General features: G+C 35.4%; 2 protein-coding genes across 2 annotated transcripts; one reads left to right on the top strand and one right to left on the bottom strand.

Annotated features, from left to right (window-relative positions):
• Positions 1–2655: 2655 nt before the first annotated feature.
• On the top strand, positions 2656–5480 carry LOC111917576 (probable WRKY transcription factor 26). Its single transcript, XM_023913244.3, has 5 exons — positions 2656–3063; positions 3168–3293; positions 3572–4059; positions 4324–4485; positions 4909–5480. Exons 1-5 carry the CDS (start codon positions 2788–2790, stop codon positions 5333–5335), a joined length of 1479 nt encoding a protein of 492 aa, XP_023769012.2. The 5' UTR covers positions 2656–2787; the 3' UTR covers positions 5336–5480.
• LOC111917579 (CASP-like protein 4B1) lies at positions 5463–9100 on the bottom strand. The gene is made up of 3 exons (XM_023913245.3): positions 8619–9100; positions 8402–8537; positions 5463–5816 (listed from the first exon to the last, which is right to left on the bottom strand). Exons 1-3 carry the CDS (start codon positions 8900–8902, stop codon positions 5625–5627), a joined length of 612 nt encoding a protein of 203 aa, XP_023769013.1. The 5' UTR covers positions 8903–9100; the 3' UTR covers positions 5463–5624.
• Positions 9101–23988: the final 14888 nt, after the last annotated feature.

Genomic DNA, 23988 nt, shown 5'->3' with positions numbered 1-23988 from the left:
AAATCACCAAAATACAATTTCAATCTTTTACTTAGAAAAGGGAAAACTGATTGGACGAAAATGAAAGTACACCTGACATTAAATTGCAAAAACAACCTACATCTTTGAATTAAGCTCTATCACCCCTTGACGTTATATTACCACAATCAACATATTAGACCATTTTTTTTTGAATGCCATAAACGTATGAAAAACAATAATAATAATAACACAAAATAGCAAGTAGCTAGAAAATTACAAAGTAGCTATATCGAGATTACATAACCGATACTCCCATGACATCTTAGAGTTCTTACGTCTATTGCAAATCCAAATGAAAGACTTAGACACTATGTCATCAAAAATGACATCTTTTCTTGGTTTTTCCGTTCCAAAATCAACTTGTTTCTGTAATGCCACATACTCCAAAGGATACCAATGATGACCGCATGAAATATCTTTTTATTGATCGCCGATAAAGAGGTTTCGTTCGCCCAAGTAATAAGGCTATTTACCAAAAACAATTGTGGAATATCAATCTCCCACCACATTACTATTCTTCTCCATAACTATTGAAGAGACGAGCAACTCACAAAGAGGTGGTAAAATTGTTCCACCTCGTGACGTGATCATAAAAAACGAGTCCAAGAAACAAGTCCAAGAGTAGAAGCGATCGAAAAAGCTCCGATCATATCCAAAACCCATAAAAGGTGATCTTTATCCGATGTAAAATAGAACTAATGCAAAGCACTAATTACCTTGCTCCATTAAGCCAAACGGATACCAACTCTATTTTGACCATTCCCCACCTTAATCTTACAAAACTTCTTTAAATCCATTCCATAACTTGAAAGATGATCAATAGCCCGAGATATAGAAATCTAAATACTACTATACCCTCCCATTCTATTAAAAAAAAACTAGAACCACCACCATGAATAGCGTTTATAACGTGAACTCAAAGATTATTTGATTGTTCAAAATACTTCCAGATTGATTTTAAAATGAGAGCTCTATTTAAAGAGAAAAAAAACTTCCTACACCCAAACTTATGGTATCCTTGGTAGCCACGATCTTTTTCCACGCAATCCATTGGATTTTTTTCTCCCAAAACTGTGTCTGGAAACTTAAAGAAAGACATATAATAGGAAGTCATACTCCTCATCACCGCTTTGATGAACGTCAATCTATCACCAATCGATAAAGTTTTTGTTTTTCAATTCAATAATTTGGACACAAATTTGTCAACTAACATATTAGACCGTCTTAACTAATCAACTTAAACCCGTAACTTGTACAAGTCTATAAGATAAAATAAGTAGATATGTAAACCGTCTTTTTTACAACAATGATAAAAAAGGATATTGAAAGAGTAATTTGATTAAAAACTGAGCGTTAGCCTCTAAAAATATCAATATTGACATATATTAGATAAAGAAAAATTGTATAATTGATAATATAAACGGAAAAAGCTACATATATATATATATATATATATATATATATATATATATATATATATATATATATATATATATATATATATATATATATATATATATATATATATATATATCAGGATTTATACAATAATATTTTATATGTTTTCCAATTTTACGTCACTACATTAGTTTTTATATGAAATATATGAAGAAGTCTTATTTATAACCAAAAATATACGGCACTTTACTGATAATTTGTTTAATCACTTGAAATATGGCACTTTACTGATAATTTGTTTAATCACTTGAAATATGGTTAATCATTTAAGAGAAATTAAATTGTTTTCTATTTTTCATACCTATAAATGTTTATATCCAATAAAATTTTGACAAGTGTCATCATTTCATATTTTTTTTTAACTAAATCATTAAAGTTATATTAAAATATATCAAATTAAATTAAATTGAACGGTGATTTGTTATAATTTTAATAAGTAGTAATTACTATGACCTATAGGCATAAATAATAGGAGGTAATTTAATTTCTCTTTACTTAACGTTGTTTTCATAATGTTATAAGTAAATACAAAGAATACATAAATAAATACTTGATTGATGTCCGGTCATATAGAATTAATATCAACAATGTTTTGTATTCTGATCACTAAACTATATATGATCATATATTTCATCTAAAATTATCAAATGTATAAATTTAAAAACATATTATCATATATAAATCTATAATTTTATAAAATTCCATTGAGGTTTATATCAATTTTGTCATTTTACAACCATATATTTTCATTAATTGTGTAAGATTTAAATACATACTCATTATATCTTGTTTTTTCCTTTGAATATAGGATATAATATTTATTTTTCACAATCATTAGGCTAAATAGTAGACCATATATCTCAATATTATTCATTATTATTTTTTATTCAATTGATTGAAACGTTAAACCATCTCAATTTTGGGGTGATAAAGAAATCATAGAGCTTTTTTTCATGCATTTCCCCGATGTCTGGAGAAAATAGAAGGGTTAAATCGTACAAGTTTTGAAAGTTTAGTCCCATTTTCACAAACTAATCCAAAGATGAGGGTTCTCCTCCAACATTGCCAATTCTACTTGAGCCGCCATGTCCAAGTCAAACCCACAAGCTTTGACCATCCAAAATTTTCCACGGTCAAAAACCTCAATATTTCTTTCTGCTTCTTCTTCTTTACCTTCCGAGAACCCGACACCATCTCTCTCCTTCACATCCCCCTTAAATATCCATTTTCAATTCATAAAAAACGAAACCACGAATCATTCAACTGAAAAACCAAACAAAATCCCCAAAATTTTCTTCAATAATTCCCATGGCTTCCTCTGGTGGCAGCTTGAATACTTCCACTACGACTTCTCAGTACCCACCTTTCTCTTTCTCGACGTCTTTCAGTGATCTTATTGCTTCTAATACCGGCGAAGATCCCAATTGGGGGTTCTTCAGTGGCGGCGGCGGCGGCGGCGGCGGTGGTGGCGAAAGTCCAAAACCAACTCCGACGCCGTTCTCTCCGTCTGCTTTCCTTTCTACACCAACTGGGTTGAACCAAAACCAGTTCTTGGATTCTCCTTTCTTCCCTTTCAATTCGAATGTAAGATTCTCTTCCTTTTATAGATAAAGTTTTCATTTTTGTAGATGGGTTTGATCATCTTCAACAACTGGGATAATTAATAATTGTGGTGTTGATTTTTGCAGATTGTTCCATCTCCGACAACCGGAAGCTTTTCTGGTTTGGATTTCAAGGATGAAGAAAGAACTTATTCTAACTTTTCATTTCAATCACAAGCAAGGCCTCTTGCTTCCATGGCTTCAATCAAGATGGTATTTAATCTTAATCTTTTATTTTGTGTACTTTTTTGGATATACATGACATAATTTCCCATTTTATTTGAAGTACATGATAAACAAAAGTACAAGTGATGACGTATACTCTTGTCTTGCTTAATATTGTTTGTTTCCATTTTGTTTAACTTTTTTTGGTGGGACATAATTTTTTGGCCCATTACGTTACATGGAAACACGTAACAAATTGTTTTTTGTAATTGAGAAGTGAGAATGAATTCCCATTTATAATTCGATGTGTTTTTGGTTTTGTAAAGGAAGAACAAGTAAAAACTCAACCACAACAATGGGGAAAACAAACTGATTTCACATCAGAAATCAACAAAAATAAGTCCGAATCAACACAATCGGTCCAAACCCAATACGTTTCTGATCCATCTCAAGCCGTTAAAGATCAAACAAGATTAGAAGATGGTTACAATTGGAGAAAATACGGTCAAAAACAAGTCAAAGGAAGCGAAAACCCTAGAAGTTATTACAAATGTACGTTCCCTAATTGCCCAACAAAGAAGAAAGTTGAAAGAAACTTAGAAGGACATATCACGGAAATCGTTTACAAAGGAAATCATAGTCATGCAAAGCCTCAAAATGCCAAGAAATCATCTTCAAACTCTTATAGTGAAGCCCCCATTGAAAGCAATCATTTCGATTCTTCCGCATCATTTGGGGAAGATGAGTTTGAGCAAGGCTCTTCAATTAGTAAATCCGGTGATGACCATGAAAACGAGCCCGAGGCAAAAAGATGGTAAGTTGAGTTAGGGTTTTGTTTGTATCGATAAATCACATCAATTTGAATTAGACCTTACTGACGTACTAGCTGAAAAGATAGTTTTAGATTATAATTTCATTTGGTTTTTAGCTTATAAGTTAGCTTATCAATAAACTATCTTAATATAGTTTATCAAAAAGCTAGTTTATTAGTTAAACATTGAATTATAATAAACTAGCTTATTGATGCATTTAAAAGAATGTGTTTTTTCTTAATGAATTTAAAATTGGTTTTTTGCAGGAAGGGTGAGACCGAGAGCGAAGCTATTTCGGGTCCCGGGAGTCGAACGGTTCGGGAACCGAGGATTGTGGTTCAAACCACGAGTGATATTGATATTCTTGATGATGGTTATAGATGGAGGAAATATGGACAAAAAGTAGTTAAAGGCAATCCAAACCCAAGGTACATCTATAGTTTTGTTAAATCTTATGTCATATCTAAAACCATGTTCTCACAGTTGCTCATTTTGATGTATCTTTGCATAGTGACCAAAAAAAAAGTTGACTTGACTTGACTTTTAGCAGCAGTCACAAAAATCTTGTACTAAATAGTCGTTGAACATGCTTTAAACCTTGCACGTTTTATCTAATAAACGTTTTTCAAACCCAAAAGCCCTTTTCTCCCCATTGAATGCCTTGTGGAAACTTCACGTGGAAAGCATCTTTTCTTTAACTTTTTCTACCAAATCGTTTTCTCTTCATTTAGTTAAAAAAAAAAAAAATACACATGTATATCTTAATAGATTAACGTGCCCTTACTTTTTCACTTAATAGGGACATATTATTAATTTCTTTTCCTAACTTGAATTTTTGTAACTATTTATAGGAGTTACTATAAGTGCACTTTCAACGGGTGTCCAGTGAGAAAACACGTAGAACGCGCATCACACGACTTACGTGCCGTGATCACAACATATGAAGGGAAACACAACCACGATGTGCCCGCACCACGTGGTAGTGGGAGCTACGCCATTAATCGACCACCAACAACTAACAACGGTAACACCAATAACAACTACGGACTCATGGCCATAAGGCCATCTGCAAACTACTCAAGTAGTTTGCAGAGTACAACGGGGTTGACCACCAACGGTGGTCAACCCCCGTACACACTGCAAATGTTGCAGAACTCCGGGAGCAATGGGCTCCCGGAGAGTTCTTATGTGAATCAGAACCGGGGAAAAAACGGGTCGTTATCGAGCGCTAAGGAAGAACCCGAAGATGAGTTGTTTTACAACTCTTTTCTAGGGTGATGAAAGGAAAATGATCAAAGGATCAGTTAGTTTTGTGATCTAGTTTGGTAGGAAATTGTATTTGTTGTATCATAGATAATAAAAAGTTGGAAATATTCTTTGGTTAAATCAAATAAAAAGATGTATGTTAATTCGTTTAAACAAAGATTATACTTCTTTTTCTTCCAAATTGGTCGTTTTCTGTTTGAATATATATATTCTTTACATGTAAAGTGGAGCATGATATGTGCAAAATGTATGTTGTAAAGTGAACAAATAATAAAAACACAAAAGGAGCTTTAATTACATGTTACACATAGGTTTTTTTTGCTAGTGTGTACCCTGAGAGCATGGCTGATAACCCGAGAATGAAGAACGCAAGAAATTCCATGCTAATACATGCGGCTGAAGAGTCTGTAAATATGTTGTCCGCTCCTTCCCTCATCCTGTTTGTCATTGGTACTGCTGCTGAGGCTGCTGATATCAATAGATACGCTATAATCTACGTTTAAATAAACATTAAAAATTATAATCTTATAATGTGGTTAAACATTTTTTTTAGTAAAACTTAAGTTTCTACTAGACAAATAATTAAAAAAAGTTTGAGTAAATTACACGAATGGTCCTATTGTTTAGGATAATTTGTACGTTTGGTTCCTAACTTATTTTTTAACTCGGAAGTTTATTCGAATGGAATTCCTTTATAACTATTATGTTTGAAATTGTGACAAATATTAAATATCTAAAAACCTTTTAATAAAATAAAGCTTCAAAATATTTTCAATCATATTTAGTATCATCTAATATGTAATGATTGTTAATGGATAGAATAATTTTAATTACAACTGCAAATAGAATGTAGAATATGTTATTTTTTAAACAATAGAATATATTTCAAATTACGAAGGTAACAATGAATGGTTCAATACCAAACAAAAAATACTTTTTATAATAAGGTCAAAATTCATTGGAAGCTTCGAACCAAACTTTGACAGCCATAACTCCCAAATACCCAACTGTCCACTTTAAATTTAAATTAAATAATAATATTATTATTATTATTATTATTATAATAAACCACAATACCTCATACACAAGACAATTTATTTTTGTCCCTTTTCTTTATTTAAAATTATTATGAAATGTCTTCTCACGTTTTGTTTCGGATGACGATGCTTTCAAGCTATATATCACTTACGTGTTGGTTTCTGTTTCATTTAATGATATAATGGATATATAATTTAGTTTCATAAGTTATATATCAAATGTAATTTTATGACTTTGTGCAAAAATAACAACCTTCATAAATATGAAAATAATAAACATTTATTTATTAAATTTCCCTTTTTTTTTTTTCAAAACTAAACTTTCTTTATCCTCCTCATCGAAAGCCAGATTGCATAACTACTATAATTTATAATTTTATGATTTTTTAATCTTATAAAAATCATTATAGTTTAGAATTTGTTTGGTCTAACCTCAAGAGTTCTTATTTTATGATTTGACGATTATAATTTAAAAGTTTACAAAAAGAACTCTAATTAAACAAAATATTCTTCTGGTAAAGAAAAAAAAAAGCTATTAGGGTTAAATAAAAATAAATAAAAAAACCAACAAGAGTTATTACAAAAACAAACTTTTATGGAATGTGACATTGCTCAACTATTGTTGACTTAATTATTTTGTTAGTTATAATTTATGAATAGTCACGTGTATTACCATATACATATTCATCCAAAATATATATTATTAATTATTTATAGAAAACTATATAGATACACTAATAGAAAAATTAATTGTTTGATAAAAGTAACTGATAAGTTATTAAAAATATGTGAAACAACTAAAATGCATGTTCAAAATTAAGTTTTTTTGTAAATAGAAGATTTTTTTTAAAAAAAATTCAATTAGACCGTTAAAGTGTTAGTTAGAATAACTTTTTAAAAAACTAACTCATAGACTATTTTTTTTTATTTGACAAACACACAAAAAAATAAAAAAAAATAAATAACGAACCATTTTTAACAATAACTTGACTTGATATGTTAACAATATAATCATAATAGTTTCAAAAAACTTACAATTTTTAAGTCGTATTTTGTTAGTTATGTTTAATATTTCATAAACTTAAAATATCAATATTTTAAGTATATAGCAATATATGAATCAAGTTTATTTTATTATTTCAAACTAGTTTATAACCCGTGGAAACCACAGTTACAATATAAATTAAATTTTCATAGTAAAAATTCAAAAATTATTTATCAGTTACTTTAAATAAATCATTAATTATGAAAGATACCAAATTTTTAAAGTTATTATAACTTTAAATTTAAAATATAATTAAAAAAATAAATTTGAATTTTGAAGTGTTGCCTAATATATCTCTTTGACATGTGGCATAATATTAATGAAGAGTTGTATTAGAGTGACACACGTCAAATGGTGATTAAAACTATTCATTTATTAGAATAGGGATTTTTATATTTCTTTTCATCTATAATCTATAATTAGAGCAGTTATAAAAACAAAAAACCATTTTATTTGCACTTTCATATACAATGATAAAATAGTAATAGTCCGACATTTAGAAGAAATAGATTATATTGTTCATATATTTATATCACCACTATCTATTTCACAACACTTAATAATATATAAAAGAAATAAACAGACTCTTATTCATCTAAAAAAAATAAATAATATTCAATAACCACTTGTATTTATGCATTTATACGTTGTGTTTCCAAATAAACAATGTATTTTCTTTTAGTTGTTTTAAAATGAATTACATGATTTTGTTTTAAACTGATTATATCAATCACATTATTTTGTTCTAATTTTAAAAAAATGAATAACATGAATGATACATTTTGAAGTAAAAATCGATAATTTATATTAACAAATTTGAAAAGGAAAACTATATGAATATAATTACTAATATTATGAAAATAAGATAAATGTCAATGTATAAATTAGTCAAAGTCAAACGCCGTTTCTTTCTAATAACAGAGGATATCAAATTATCAATGCTATCAATTTTTATGAAAAATATAAAGTTGATGAAATGAGATTAATCAAGCAAACCTGATCACCGAAGAAATCAATCAGCGCCAAATTCCGGCCGGAAATTATCTGTCTTCCGTTCGACATCTCGTAAATCTGCCTCCACGATTGCAATCCTGTGTATAACGTTGACAAAATCGCAATCGCCAATGCATACCTGTTCATACAATTCATCATCAAATTCATTTGAAATCCCAAATCAAACAGTGGATACAACTACTCCGATTGCAAATCGAACCTGTACTCTTCGTATTCATCGAAATTTCTCCCACGCCCATGCTTGTTACTAGCCATGATTATGAACGCAAGCACCGAGAAAACGAAACCTAAAACTCTCAATCCTAGAGATACTCTTTTAAGCGTGTCTTCATGCCTCCATCGTCTTAAAATTCCGGTGACGCCGTATCCTGGTGGAGGAGGTAGTGGCGTTTGCGTTGGATCGGTGTTCTCGTTCTCCACATGTGGTGGCGCTGTAGGTGTTGGACTCTTCGCCGGCGGTGGTGACGATGAGAATGAAGTCATCTCAGCAGTTCAAATTCGATATTGATGATGGGCGATTTTTGCGATTGGTGTTTGAATGGAGAGAATTTGGAAGATATGAAGGTTGTGAATATACTTCCAAGTTCCAAACGGCAAGACAGCAAAGCAAGCAAGATTGTTCTTTCTGACAACTCATCATTCACCAATAGAAGTTATGGACGACAATCTAAAAATTAAAAAGCATTAAATTTAGTACCTTTTTCCAGGTTAAAAAAATAAATAAATAAATAATCTGAACTTGTATTTTGATACATATAGTCCAAAAGAATGAAATCTTGCAAATATGATCCCTATTTCATCTAACCATGTTGGAATGTTTACATTCTCCCGTTAACATGCCATGATGTGCAAGTTGCATGAAGGCATTGATGTTATTAACCCTAATTTGCCATCTGCTTATTTAAGAAGAACGAAAATGGGTTTCAATCACATTCTTCAACCTTCATCTACTGTAAATCATCTTATTTGAAAATGATTTTTTGTGCATGTAGTCGATATAATGAGATACAAACATCTTGGACATCCAACAATCCTCGAAGAAAATTATGTTCATGCTCTGAGGTGGTAATGGTTAAAGTTTGTTAGTTTTATTAACTATTTTTTTAACGACTGGATTTTTATAAGCTAGCTAGAAGATAGAAAAACTATATAATTATAGAGGGTGTCAATAAAAGTTTTTTAATGAAGAAACTCAATTGACTTTAAGTTAAATGGAGAAAAATAGATGAAAAGCTATCTCTCTTTCGGTAGAGCTTCTATTTTAATCAATGGGTCTTCATCAACTAAAGAGTTTAGAGCTTCTATTTTAATCAATGGGTCTTCATCAACTAAAGAGTTTGAGATTAGGAGAGGGTTGAGGCAACAATATCCTCTTTTTCCTTTTCTCTTTGTCCTTGCAATGGAAGGTCTTAGTATTTCCTTGAAAGAAGTGTGTGAACGTCATCTTTTTCAAGGTATCACTTTCCCTAATAATGGTCCTTTGTTATCTCATCTTTTGTATGCGGATGATGCTATTTTTGTAACATCCGGAATCTAGAAGGTCAATTATGAAAATAAATTCCCTTTTTAGGGGCCAACTCGTCGAGTTTATGGAATAAACTTGAAGTGTTAGAAGTTGTTGGGGCGCGTATTTTAAGGACTAACTCGTCGAGTTGGTGTAGGGGGCTCGATGAGTTGGACGTTGTTTGAGAAAACCCTAATTTTAGGGTTTTGCATCCTATTTAAAGACCTTAACTCCCTTAGTTGACCTCCTTACCAGTCTCCTTGTCCAGAAAACCTTAATTTCGTGTATTATCCTTCAAGGTCGAGTGTGTGAGCTTGTGGTGAGCTTGGAGAGTTGGATTTTGGTGTTCTTTGGAAGGAGTTTGAAGAATGAATGTGCTTAGTTTGGAAGGAATGCTTTGGATCCAGAAACTCTCCACTTGTTGCAGTCATTTTGAGGTATAAAGTGGAAACCTTGTGTTGTTACCTTCTAGATCTCTTTGTGGGATGTTTTAGCTTGATTTTTGGGTGTATGGTTGGGTTGTCCAAAGGTTAAGGGTTTCATGGATATTTATGTTAGATTTGACCCTTTTATGTGTAACATACATAAAATATGGTCCCAAAAATTTCGTTTTTAATTTATTAAACAAACAACATTTGTCAAAAACATCTAATCATGTTCATAGACCAAAACATCCATATCAAAAACATCAGAGTAATATCCCATGCAAAACATCATGGTGTGTGCCGTGCAATCATCCCGAGCTCTTCCCCCTACTACCAGAGGTACCTGAAACCAAAACTGAAAACCGTAAGCACAAAGCTTAGTGAGTTTCCCCCAAAATACCACATACCAATTATATAATAACAAATAGTGGGCCCCGCCCATCATCAGGCCCCACCCGGCTTCGGACCCCGTCTGGCATCGGGCCCCGCCCAGCATCGAGCTGAGCTCGGTAAAATAGGCCCCGCCCAACATACAATAACATATATCAAATAAACACATACACATGTAGTAATCACAGAGATACATAGCATATAAATATCCATAGGTGTCACACCCCAAAACCCAAGGCGGAAACGTTACGGGGCGAAGGTGACTTCATGTTGAATATCATAACCAATGTGCATAGTAACACAGTAAACACAAAACATTACATTACATAGAATTGTTTACATTTGTTTGAAAGTAAAGTTATACGATTGTTATACACATATATCATGTGAACAAAAGCAAGACAGGTCTTTTAAACGCTCCGTCTTCTCCAAAAGATGGCGATGTACCTGTCTAATGCTGACCTAAGAATACAAGCAGTTTGAAAATCAGCATAAAGTTGGTAAGTTCATAAGCGGTTTAGTTTTGAAAAGATCGAGTTTCCTTTGGTTTTTCTGAAAATGCCGTTATCCAAGAAAATCCCATAGTTTCTTATGAAAACAGTATAGTTATCTTTCGATACACAATTTCATTTATGAGTAGATATGTTGTTCTAGGAAAATCCCATATTTTCCTATTAGTTTAGTTTTCCATTCGTTACACCATTTGTTTACGAGTTGTTATGTTATCCCAGGAAAATCCCATATTTTCCTAAATGTTGCGGTTAGTTCTTAGTTCGGGTTTCGATGTACTAATATCTACCATACTTATAGTATTAATTAGGTGTTCTGATAACTTAGTTACCCTACATTCGAATAACGATTATCTACTATACTTAGTTGTATTTTCGAATATTTGGATACACTCAGAAACGTACATTAACTGTATATTCGAAGTTCTGGTGATTTCCAAAAGAGTACATTAGATGTATCTTCGAAACTCTGTCGACATCCAAATGCGTATGTTTTCGAAACTGAGTCGATGTCCAAAGGCGTACTTTCGAATTATTTTCGAAACTCTGGTGACACTCAAGGCGTACATTAGTTGTATATTCGAAGTCTTGGCGTCATCCAAAGGCATGCTTTCGTATTCGTATTCCTATTCCTATTCGCATTCGTATTCGTATTCGTATTCGTTATTTGTATTCGTATTCGTATACTTATTCCTATTCGTATTTGTATTCGCATTCGTATTCGTTTTTGTATTCGGTTCACATTTGTATTCGTATTTGTATTCGTTATTTGTATTCGTATTCGTATTCGTATACCTATTCCTATTCGTATTCGTATTCGTATTCGCATTCGTATTCGTATTCATTATTTGTATTTGTATTCATATTCGTATACCTATTCCTATTCGTATTCGTATTCGCATTCGTATTCGTATTTACATTCGTATTCGTTATTTGTATTCGTATTCGTATACTTATTCGTATTCGTATTCGCATTCGTATTCGTTTCCGTATTCGTATTCACATTCGTATTCGTATTCGTATTCGTATTCGTATTCGTATTCGTATTCGTATTCGTATTCGTATTCGTGGGCGTATTTTATTAGTATTAATCTTAGTTTTTGATTAGTATGATTTCTTTTGCAAAATGTAACATAGTTTATAACACTTTTTAAAGAAATTAGCATTTGGTCTAACAGTTTACTCTGCAATTCGAAACATTGGTTAACATGATTTTCGATATTAAAAGCATACATAAAATGAAACATTTGAGCTGAAAATAAGTTTAAGTACAAGATTTCCTTGTAATTTTGCTTGTATTCCCCCCTGAAAACATTTGAAAAACACGGAAAAATGGTAGGGGTATGAACTCACCGGTTGAGGAACGCGTCGGTTTGGATCCTAAACGTCAGTTCGGGGCTTGCAAACGCACAAGATTCCTATGTATTATGAAAAGATACACATTTGTATCTAATTAGGATTTGAATTATTAATTAGTTGAGGACATACACTTCTAGTCGCGAAAACACTTGATTACAAGTGTTTGGAGGGACACGGGTGACATCTATGGACACATATAGCTTGGATATGGAGTTTACTCTTCAAGAGTAAACTCACACAAGAGTTTTAGGCCCTAAAGACCTGCTCCCCATGAGTTTACGGTTGTAAACTCATGGTGGGGTGTTCTAGAGTGCTAAATGGCCTTGAATCGTTTGAGGGGTAATTCTAGGTTTGGTTTCAAGGCATGGGAAAGTAGTTTGAGCATCTTAGGGACCATTTGAGGAGTTTACGGCAGTAAACTATGTGTTTACGGCCGTAAGCTCTTGTATACATATTCAAAATGTGTTTTGGTGGTCCTTAGTCAATCACATATGATTTCAAGCTATTTTACAAGCCAAGGGGTGAAGTTTGGGCACCATTTGATCATGATTTAGGAGTTTACTGCCCAAGAACCCATCCTTGGGGGGTTTAAGGCCATGAACTCCTTAGGGAGTTTTTTTCATCAAGTTTTAGGCTTCTAATTCGTTTGTGGTTGCTTCTAGATTTTAGTCCAAGGCTATCGGTGTGTTTAAGTGGCATTTAAACACTTGGAAATGAGTTTACTCTCCATGATAATGAGTTTACGGACCAAGCATGTTCTTGGGCAGTAAACTCATGTTTACTCCTCTAATGATGAGTTTAAGGTGTTCTAAGTCCAATCCCATAAGTCTATATGCCATATCTAAGCTCCAATGGTGTTTTGGAAGGGTTTTAAGGCTCAAAAACCCCACTTTTATGTGTTCACGGCCCAAGAATGTTCCAGGGCCGTAAACACATGTTTATGGTCCTATTCCATGATTTGAACTCGAAATTGAAGGCTAAAGATGTTATACTAGGAGCTAGGATAGTTACCTTGATGATTTGAAGCCTTAATTTGGTGATTTTGGACCTTAAGTTTGGATTGAGGAGAGAGGTTAGAGAGAGAGTAGTGAGAGAGTGCAAAAGCTTCAAAATGAAGCTTAATCAACTTTATATATGGTTCGGGTTTGGGGCACGGTGGAATTCTACCCGATACCGACGTTAAATGGGGCTTTTGGTCGCACCCGATTAAGTTGTCGTAACCCGGCGGGACCGATTCTAAAATTTTTCAAATAAATAATTTGGGCCATTTACATGAGTTTAAAAAGGGTTTATACACTCATGATATTATAACGAACATATAAATTTAAATAACTTAGCCTAAAAACGAAATCAGAACGAATTGCTAAAGACGGGTTTTACGGACGAATTGGGTTACGGCGATGGACAAACTTCAGTTTGTCACATTATCCCCCCTTTAGAGGAAATTTCGTCCCGAAATTCAAAGATTAAGATATAGATCATGAATTGAAAAGAGATATGGATGAATCTAATGTTTCGGGTCTTCACGCTCCCAAGTGGAATCGGGTCTCCGCTTGACATTCCAGCGAACCCTCACTATCGGGATGCGGCTTTGTTTTCATACGCTTGATCTCTTGATCCATGATCTCAATTTGTTCTTCCATGGGGGTTCAGTCTTTCGTTGATTTCGGTATCATCAAAGGGATTACTAGGGTTTCGTTGGGCAGGCGCTTCTAAAGATTCAAGACGTGGAAGACAAAATGGATACCACTAAGTCCTTGAGATAGTCAAAGTTTGTAGTTCACGGTTCCGATTCTGGCGGGAATTTCGAAAAAAAATCCGATGTACCACGGGTGAAGTATTTCGTGCTTCTCAAAGCATATTATGCCTTTCTAGGATAAGGCCTTCAACAGGACACAAGCTCCAACAAGAAGGTACATCTGCATGTGGTAGAATAGCTAAGGGTCTGATGGTTCTAAAAGAAATTTCTGGGTGATTCTGCGATAATAGTCGACGGGACCCAAGAATTGACAGGTTTCTATGGATATCTCCGGTGCCGACTAATTTCTTATCGCCTTAGTTTTTGGAAAGGTCCGCGGGTATGATTGCTTTGTTTACTACATGACCAGGGAAAGTGGTTTGACCGAAGGGCGCCACTACTAACTCGTAGTGACCATATCGAGTCCTGACCGTTGTCTTGGACACATCATGCTCACGGAGGTTTGGCTACGAGGTAGTTCCGGGGATTAGGTCGATGCGAGACTTGACTAGACGTTCGGAAGGAATTCTCAGAAAATCTTCGGGAAAGACATCAGGGAAAGAGTTGCAGACTTCCCATTTCATGATGATCACACAGACGAGGAATGCATGGCACTCCCTTCAGGGAAACTTTTTATGCTTTGATGCACGAAGTAATGCAAAGGCTGGATTTAGGTTTGTTGCCGAAAATCATGAGAATTGGGTCAGAGGAAAGATTTAGACGGACTACCTTTTCGAAACCAAGAATAACAGCATGAATGAGACCCGGTCATTACATGCCCATGATAGCATCAAATCATTTCATGAAAAGTTTGTCATTTGATCGAATGGAAAATAATAATCGTCCGGATTAAGGATACAACCTATGGGTATGACGTTAGCGTTCTCTTTCTCACTGGTTAGCCATCTTGACGATACATGTTTCGGTTACTAACGAAGGATTAAGTTTAGAAAGGTGTTTGAATGGATAGTTAGCAAATTTCTTTTAGCATTAGAATCGAAAAGGGATCACAGGCATAAAATTCATTGAAGGAAAATATACCTGTGGCAACGGTGGGGTCGGTGGCTGCCCTTTCTTGTCCCATAGTTAGGACTCTCCCAGTGTTGCCAGATTTTACTGCCTTAGGGCAGTTTCGCTTGTAATGTCTGACTTCCCCACAACTGTAACAGGTCTGACCAATACTCGCTCCGGAAGCTTGACTAGTTGATTGGGTTGGTGCTCTGCAGCTTCGCGCGAGGTGACCTTCTTGGCCACAGTTCTTACAAAACTTTGCATGACAAGGGCCAGGGATACGATGGTGGTAACTGCACCGGTTACACCACGGGAGGATACTGGCATATCCGGTGATAGGTGCTTGAGCTGAGGAACCGACAACAGAAACAGCAGCAGGGGTAGTGGCATTGTGGACTGCCACTATCTGTTGTTTCTTCGAGGACTCCGGGGAAGACTGACTCTTCTTCTTCTTCTTCCAAAACTTTCTTTTCTCATCATTCTTCTCTGTCGACTCAGGAGTGGTGGCCGCTTCCTCTGGGTGATCGCTATGGTCGATCAAGGTTTGCGCTAGGCATTTGGCGCTGTCATAGGTATCCGGCTTCGCAGCCAAAACGTTCCCTTTGGTCGGTTGGGTCAATCCCCAGATGAACCTCTCAATCTTTTTACTCTCCGGGGTAACCAATCCCGGACAGAGAAGCGCTAAGTCATCAAACCTGGATGTGTAGGCGGCGATATCGGAACCTTTCATCTTCAGGTTCCAGAGTTCATTCTCCAGCTTCTGTATTTCACCCCGAGGGCAGTATTCTGCGAACAGAAGTTCCTTCATAACTTCCCAACCCATAGCATTTGCTACAGGTAAAGTTAAGGATTTGACTCGGCCGTTCCACCAAGTCAGAGCTTTATCGGTGAATGTGCAGGCGGCGAATTTCACCTTGTCGGATTCTGAACAGGCACAGATCTTGAAGATAGATTCGATTTTCTCTAACCACCGAGTTAGAGCAATGACACCCCCTGTGCCATCGAAGAATGTGGGTTTTTCGTTCATAAAGTCCTTATAGGAACACTCCTTTCGGTGTCCCTAATTACCTTCCTGGTTTTGGGTTTAGGGACCACCTCCTGAACCACCGGGGTTCATGTGAGACATGGCGGCTGCTACTGCGGCAGCAACAACCGCTTCGAATACGACAGGATCAAATTGAGGAGGAGGTGGTGGTGGCAGAGGGTTGTTATTCTTTGAGCTGGGTCTTTTTCTTGGAGGCATCTTGATCTAATAAGATCAGGAAAGAGAGGATGGTAAGTCCTCTGAATTGAATCAAGAGATATCACATGTATATATTCCGAATAAGCGATAAAGCAGGAAAAGGGTTATCAAAGTAGATAAATTATCGCTAAAGAAATGATCAAGGAACAACGCGTGAATGAAGATTTCCACAAAGGATTAGCTCGAGAAATACTCCCATAGTATTTCATGGTTCGCTACGACACTGGCTCGATGTTTGTGGTATTTGGGTAAGTTTTAGGCATGTTGCATACCACAGTTACTCCCAAGCACATGTTGGCCGTGTCTCGAATGAATATAGTTGGCCAGGCTATATTGATCCTAGACGCGACTACATAACTGCCCAGGTTTAACCGCATCGTACAACACCCATTTACTTATGTTTTGTTCTACTTGTAGTTACGGATCTCGACGGTTGGATATACTTGTATACTTTTGAAAATACTTGTATTTTAAAGTATACTTTTAGTTCAGAGCACTTAGGCCCCTTAGTGTTTATAGTCTTATACCATGTAAGCTTTGGTATACTACTTCACTATAAACAAGGGCTCTGATACCAATCTGTCACACCCCGAAACCCAGGGCGGAAACGTTCCGGGGCGGAGGTGACTTCATATTGAATATCATAACCAATGTGCATAGTAACATAGTAAACACAAAACATTACATTACATAGAATTGTTTACATCTGTTTGAAAGTAAAGTTATACGATTGTTATACACATATATTGTGACAACCCAAAGTTTATTTTGTTACATTACCCCGTTACCGTTAACGGAATATTCCATTTTATGAAAGTTCCGTTAATTAGAGGTCGCCAAATAAATAAATGTTTTATTTATTTATATTTTTATGTCGTTATAGTCGTAATAAAGTAAATAAAAACACTTAAATTACATTTCCATAGTAATTTGGAAAAAGTTAAATTTTATTACGACCACTAAATCGGGTGCGACCAAAAAGTCATGTTTAACGACAGTATTGGGTAGACTCCCACTGAACCCCAACTCAAGCCCCTATATAAGGGGGAGTGGACTTCATTCCACTCTTTTCCCACTCCCATATCACCCTCTCTCTACACTCTCTCTCATACAAGCCCGATTTCACCTCAAATCCGCAACCAAACGCCTCCAAATCGTAAGTCCCCTTACCCTAGCTTGTTCTAAACATCATGGATTGTGGTTTAACCCTAAAAATCGGACTTGGAAGCTGTTGAAAAGGATTTTACGGCCTAAGAGCCTCCTTAGGCCGTAAACCCCTAAAAAGAGGCCAAAATGACCCAAATTTGTCCCTAAAAGCTTGGAAACTAATTGGGGATTTAGCCTAAGAGTGTTTGCACCTTAAAACAATCAATTTTGGGGCATAAAAGAGGGTTTACGGCCCAAGAACATGCTTAGGCCGTAAACACCCTCTAAACTTGTAAAATCAAGTTCCAAACACTCCCAAACCACCCTTAGGCTTTATACATAAATTAGGGGCTTGCTATTTCGGGTTTGGAACATTTAAACACATAGATTTGAGGGGTGAAATGGAGTTTATGGCCCAAGCATATACTTAGGCCGTAAACACCTCCAAACCATGTCAAATGGTAGTTTTAACCCCCCCCCCCCCCCCAAATGGCCTTATACTTCATTATAAATTACTAGGATTGTAATAAGGGCTTAAAACTTCAAGAAAATCAAGGTATAGGAGTTCACGGCCGTGAGCTCCCATAGGGTTGGTTCATGGGTCGTAAACTCCCATTTGGTCCCTTTAAATGACTTAAACCCATTCATACCTTCTAGATTTGGACCTAGCAAAATTCCACGATCAATATAAAGCCTTTAAACACCCTAGAACACCCTCACCATGAGTCTACGGCCATAAAATCATGGGGAGTTGTCCCAGGGCCGTAAACAAAGTGTATAGAGTTTACTCTTGAAGAGTAAACTCCATTCCTAAGTCATTCAAGCCCTTAAATGTCACCCGGGACACCCCAAACACTTAACAAAGTGTTTTCCTCTCTTTAGGGTGCGTATACTTGTTTAATTAGTATTATATATACTAACTGTATGTGAACATATGTTATCATATGTTAAATATGTCACTAAGTGTGTCCAAGTCTTTACTTGACACCGAGCACCCAACCGGCACCTTCGTCGGATCCACTTACACCAGGTGAGTTCATACCTCTAAATGAACCTTTTAAATGTTTTTACATGTTTTATAAGGGGGAATACAAGTTAAACATGCCAGTTATCATATCAATCACATGCGATTGATGACCCGCATGCACAAGGATTTACCACACTATAAACTGTTTTACCGAGTAGGATACTATAAATGTTTTCTGAAATGTTTTCACTTGTTCAAAACTCTTACTTATACTGTTTTATCAAAGTTCATTTTAAACTGGTTTATGAAAAGTTTCCAAAGAATTTCTAAAAGTTTTCAAACTTATTTTACCAAAGAACCCCAAGTTGTGATTTTCTCAAGTATAAAGGTTTTCTTCCATGTTTTGATACTCCCTCTTGGTTTAAACTCCTACTTGATAACGCTTTCACTTCGTGATGCATTTATACTTGTTATTGCCTCTATTTCGCTTATACTTGTAGTCGCTTATGCTTATTAGACGCTCTTACTTCACTTGTTGTCGCTTCTACTTCGTGATACACTTATACCTGGTAACGCTTATACTTCACGATTCGGTTATTCACACTGTATGGTTACACTTCACGATTTGGGTTATTCCACACGATTCGGTTATACATCACGATTTGGTTATTCCACACTGTACGCTTATACTTCACGATTCGGTTATTCCACACTGTACGCTTATACTTCACGATATGTCTCCACTTGTTACACACTCAAGCGTAGTTGGATGTATGCTTATGCTTGTATAGATGCATATAAATAATGGTTGAAGGACTTAGGAAGGTTTGTTCGCCCTATTTCCTTTTCTTCGTTGAGATGTGGTCTGGTGGGATCGGATGTCCGTCCGAAGGTCGTTTGATTCATTAGTTATATATTATGTATACGAGCATAGACATATAGGTTTGCACTAGTCAGTTCAGTTATGAGTCTCTACCTCTAGTTCAACACTTATATTGGAAACACACTACCCACTATTTGGGATGCATCTTCGGGACACGACCTTCTCCGTCGTCTAGTTGGTAACCAAAGTCTCCTGTAGGGAGAGCGGACATTGTGTGTATAGATCTATACGGGATTGACACCCCCGCACCCTGACTGCTAGCTACAGTCCACGACCTACCAAGCCAAGGGATGACAAATGTCACATTTTATAGATGCTTGTAGGGCGTCAGGTACTCTAGTGTCGGTTAGTATGGTTACGAGTATCCCAGGTTACCTTATAATTCATGGCCTTAAGGTAATGGTATTTCACCAGCAATTTACACTGTATGCTGGAAACCCACTCTCAGCGTCACACTGTTTTTAGACCTTACTAACTGTATCTTTCATTTGATACTGTTTGGGGTCTGTATTCGTTGTTTTAGACCTTGCTAGCTGTATCTTTCATTTGATACTGTCTGGGGTCTGTATTCTCTGTTTTTAGACATTGCTAGCTGTACCTTTCATTTGGTACCGTCTGGGGTCATTGTCTCCCTCTGTTAGACTGAGCCAGGCATGTCGTTGTTCGATACTCTCCTGGAGTCTATGATTCCTTTTTGCCTTAGTCAGCAGTCTTCACTGCTGAGGCAGATGTTATTCCCTGATTTCTCTTGCTTTCTTTAAATAATCAAATTCTGTATTTTGATAATGATAGCGATTAAGGGAAAACTACTTTTTACCACATAACTCCATCCAGTCTTGGTAGAAGACTGCTATTATTAAAGAAAATATAGGATTTTATGGAAAGGACTCTAACTTAATGGATACTCTAGAACTACCACTTTTATTAAAGTTATTTGAATAAAATGACACTAAATACTTATGAACTCACCAGCATTTGTAAAAATGTTGATACTCGCTTTTCAAATAACTTGTATTCTCAGGTCAGCATTAGACAGGTACATTCCCGGAGCTATTGATGAAGATAGCTTAGTACCAAACTGCACTTATATTATTACCTGTATTACTTTGTTGTATTGTAATGTAAACCATGTAAAACTATTACTATTAATGCAATGTTTTGTTGTACTTTGATTACTATAATGCATGTGTTGTGATACTTGACATGACGTCATCCACCCCAGAACGTTTCCGCCGTTCCGGTTTTGGGGTGTGACATATATCATATGAACAAAAGCAAGACAAGTCTTTTAAACGCTCCGTTTTCTCCAAAAGATGGCGATGTACCTGTCTAATGCTGACCTAAGAATACAAGCAGTTTGAAAATCAGCATAAAATTGGTGAGTTCATAAGCGGTTTAGTTTTGAAAAGATCGAGTTTCCTTTGGTTTTTCTGAAAAAGCCGTTATCCAAGAAAATCCCATAGTTTCTTATGAAAATAGTATAGTTATCTTTCGATACACAATTTCATTTATGAGTAGATATGTTGTTCCAGGAAAATCCCATATTTTCCTATTAGTTTAGTTTTCCATTCGTTACACCATTTGTTTACGAGTTGTTATGTTATCCCAGGAAAATCCCATATTTTCCTAAATGTTGCGGTTAGTTCTTAGTTCGGGTTTCGATGTACTAATATCTACCATACTTATAGTATTAATTAGGTGTTCTGATAACTTAGTTACCCTACATTCGAATAACGATTATCTACTATACTTAGTTGTATTTTCGAATATTTGGATACACTCAGAAACGTACATTAACTGTATATTCGAAGTTCTGGTGATTTCCAAAAGAGTACATTAGACGTATCTTCGAAACTCTGTCGACATCCAAAGGCGTATGTTTTCGAAACTCAGTTAATGTCCAGAGGCGTACTTTCAAATTATTTTCGAAACTCTAGTGACACTCAAGGCGTACATTAGTTGTATATTCGAAGTCTTGGCATCATCCAAAGGCATGCTTTCGTATTCGTATTCGTATTCCTATTCCTATTCGCATTCGTATTCGTATTCGTTATTTGTATTCGTATTCGTATTCGTATACCTATTCCTATTTGTATTTGTATTCGCATTCGTATTCGTTTTCGTATTTGTATTCGCATTCGTTCGTTTTCGTATTCGTGTTCACATTTGTATTCGTATTCGTTATTCGTATTTGTATTCGTTATTTGTATTCGTATACCTATTCCTATTCGTATTCGTATTCGCATTCGTATTCGTATTCGTTATTTGTATTCGTATTCGTATTCGTATACCTATTCCTATTCGTATTCGTATTCGCATTCGTATTCGTTTTCGTATTCGTATTTACATTCGTATTCGTTATTTGTATTCGTATTCGTATACCTATTCATATTCATATTCGTATTCGCATTCGTATTCGTTTTCGTATCCGTATTCACATTCGTATTCGTATTCGTATTCGTGGGCGTATTTTATTAATATTAATCTTAGTTTTTGATTAGTATGATTTCTTTTGCAAAATGTAACATAGTTTATAACACTTTTTAAAGAAATCAACATTTGGTCTAACAATTTACTCTGCAATTCGAAACATTGGTTAACACGATTTTCGATATTAAAAGCATACATAAAATGAAACATTTGAGCTGAAAATAAGTTTAAGTACAAGATTTCCTTGTACTTTTGCTTGTATTCCCCCTGAAAACATTTGAAAAACACGGAAAAATGGTAGGGGTATGAACTCACCGGTTGAGGAACGCGTCGGTTTGGATCCTAAACGTCAGTTCGGGGCTTGCAAACGCACAAGATTCCTATGTATTATGAAAAGATACACATTTGTATCTAATTAGGCTTTGAATTATTAATTAGTTGAGGACATACACTTCTAGTCGCGAAAACACTTCATTACAAGTGTTTGGAGGGACCCGGGTGACATCTATAGACACATATAACTTGGATATGGAGTTTACTCTTCAAGAGTAAACTCACACAAGAGTTTTCGGCCCTAAAGACCTGCTCCCCATGAGTTTACGGCCGTAAACTCATGGTGGGGTGTTCTAGAGTGCTAAATGGCCTTGAATCATTTGAGGGGTAATTCTAGGTTTGGTTTCAAGGCATGGGAAAGTAGTTTGAGCATCTTAGGGACCATTTGAGGAGTTTACGGCAGTAAACTATGTGTTTACGGCTGTAAGCTCTTGTATACATATTCAAAATGTGTTTTGGTGGTCCTTAGTCAATCACATATGATTTCAAGCTATTTTACAAGCCAAGGGGTGAAGTTTGGGCACCATTTGATCATGATTTAGGAGTTTACTGCCCAAGAACCCATCCTTGGGGGGTTTAAGGCCGTGAACTCCTTAGGGAGTTGTTTTCATCAAGTTTTAGGCTTCTAATTCGTTTGTGGTTGCTTCTAGATTTTAGTCCAAGGCTATTGGTGTGTTTAAGTGGCATTTAAACACTCGGAAATGAGTTTACTCTCCATGATAATGAGTTTACGGCCCAAGCATGTTCTTGGGCAGTAAACTCATGTTTACTCCTCTAATGATGAGTTTAAGGTGTTCTAAGTCCAATCCCATAAGTCTATAAGCCATATCTAAGCTCCAATGGTGTTTTGGAAGGGTTTTAAGGCTCAAAAACCCCACTTTTATGTGTTCACGGCCCAAGAATGTTCCAGGGCCGTAAACACATGTTTATGGTCCTATTCCATGATTTGAACTCGAAATTGAAGGCTAAAAATGTTACACTAGGAGCTAGGATAGTTACCTTGATGATTTGAAGCCTTAATTTCGGGGGCGGGGATGGGGGATGCACGCCCCGTCCTGTTTGCCCCCGTTGACATCCCTACTTTGGGATGATATTGAAAATAAGAGAAAAAAATCATTGGGTAAATTGGAGTTTGGTGGCTAGACCAAAATAACAAAGGTGGCCTTGGAGTGAGTTGTCTTAGAATTATGAACATTGCTCTTTTAGATAAATGGTGGTGCAAATTGAAGGTTGAAAAGAACACTCTTTGGTTTTCTTGTATAAAGGCGATACACGATATCCCTTGTGTTGATGGGAAGCCTTTTGCAAAGCATGGTATTAAAAGGATGTGGCTTTCTATTTATAAGATAAAAGAGGACTTTGGAGAGTTGGGAATTTCACTAAGAGAAACAAAAATGTTGTAATACAGCTTAAGGAAGTAGTTGTGACGTTAATTGCATTGTGCTCATCAACATGTAAGTTGCACAATATTGAATGAGAGAATGATAATCCCTTTCAAATGAGATACTGTGTATGATAAGACAGATGAAGGTTCTTTTTATGTTGACAAAAAAAATTAAATTTAAAGAACTACTTCAAAATTATCGTTATGTTAACTATATTAAAGTCATCAAGTTAATTAGCCAGTAGTG

This window comes from Lactuca sativa, chromosome 8 (genome assembly GCF_002870075.4).
Source record: "Lactuca sativa cultivar Salinas chromosome 8, Lsat_Salinas_v11, whole genome shotgun sequence".
Lineage (NCBI taxonomy): Eukaryota > Viridiplantae > Streptophyta > Magnoliopsida > Asterales > Asteraceae > Lactuca > Lactuca sativa.
The sequence above is the reverse complement of the archived record's forward strand: the minus strand, read 5'-3'. Positions and strand labels throughout refer to the sequence as shown.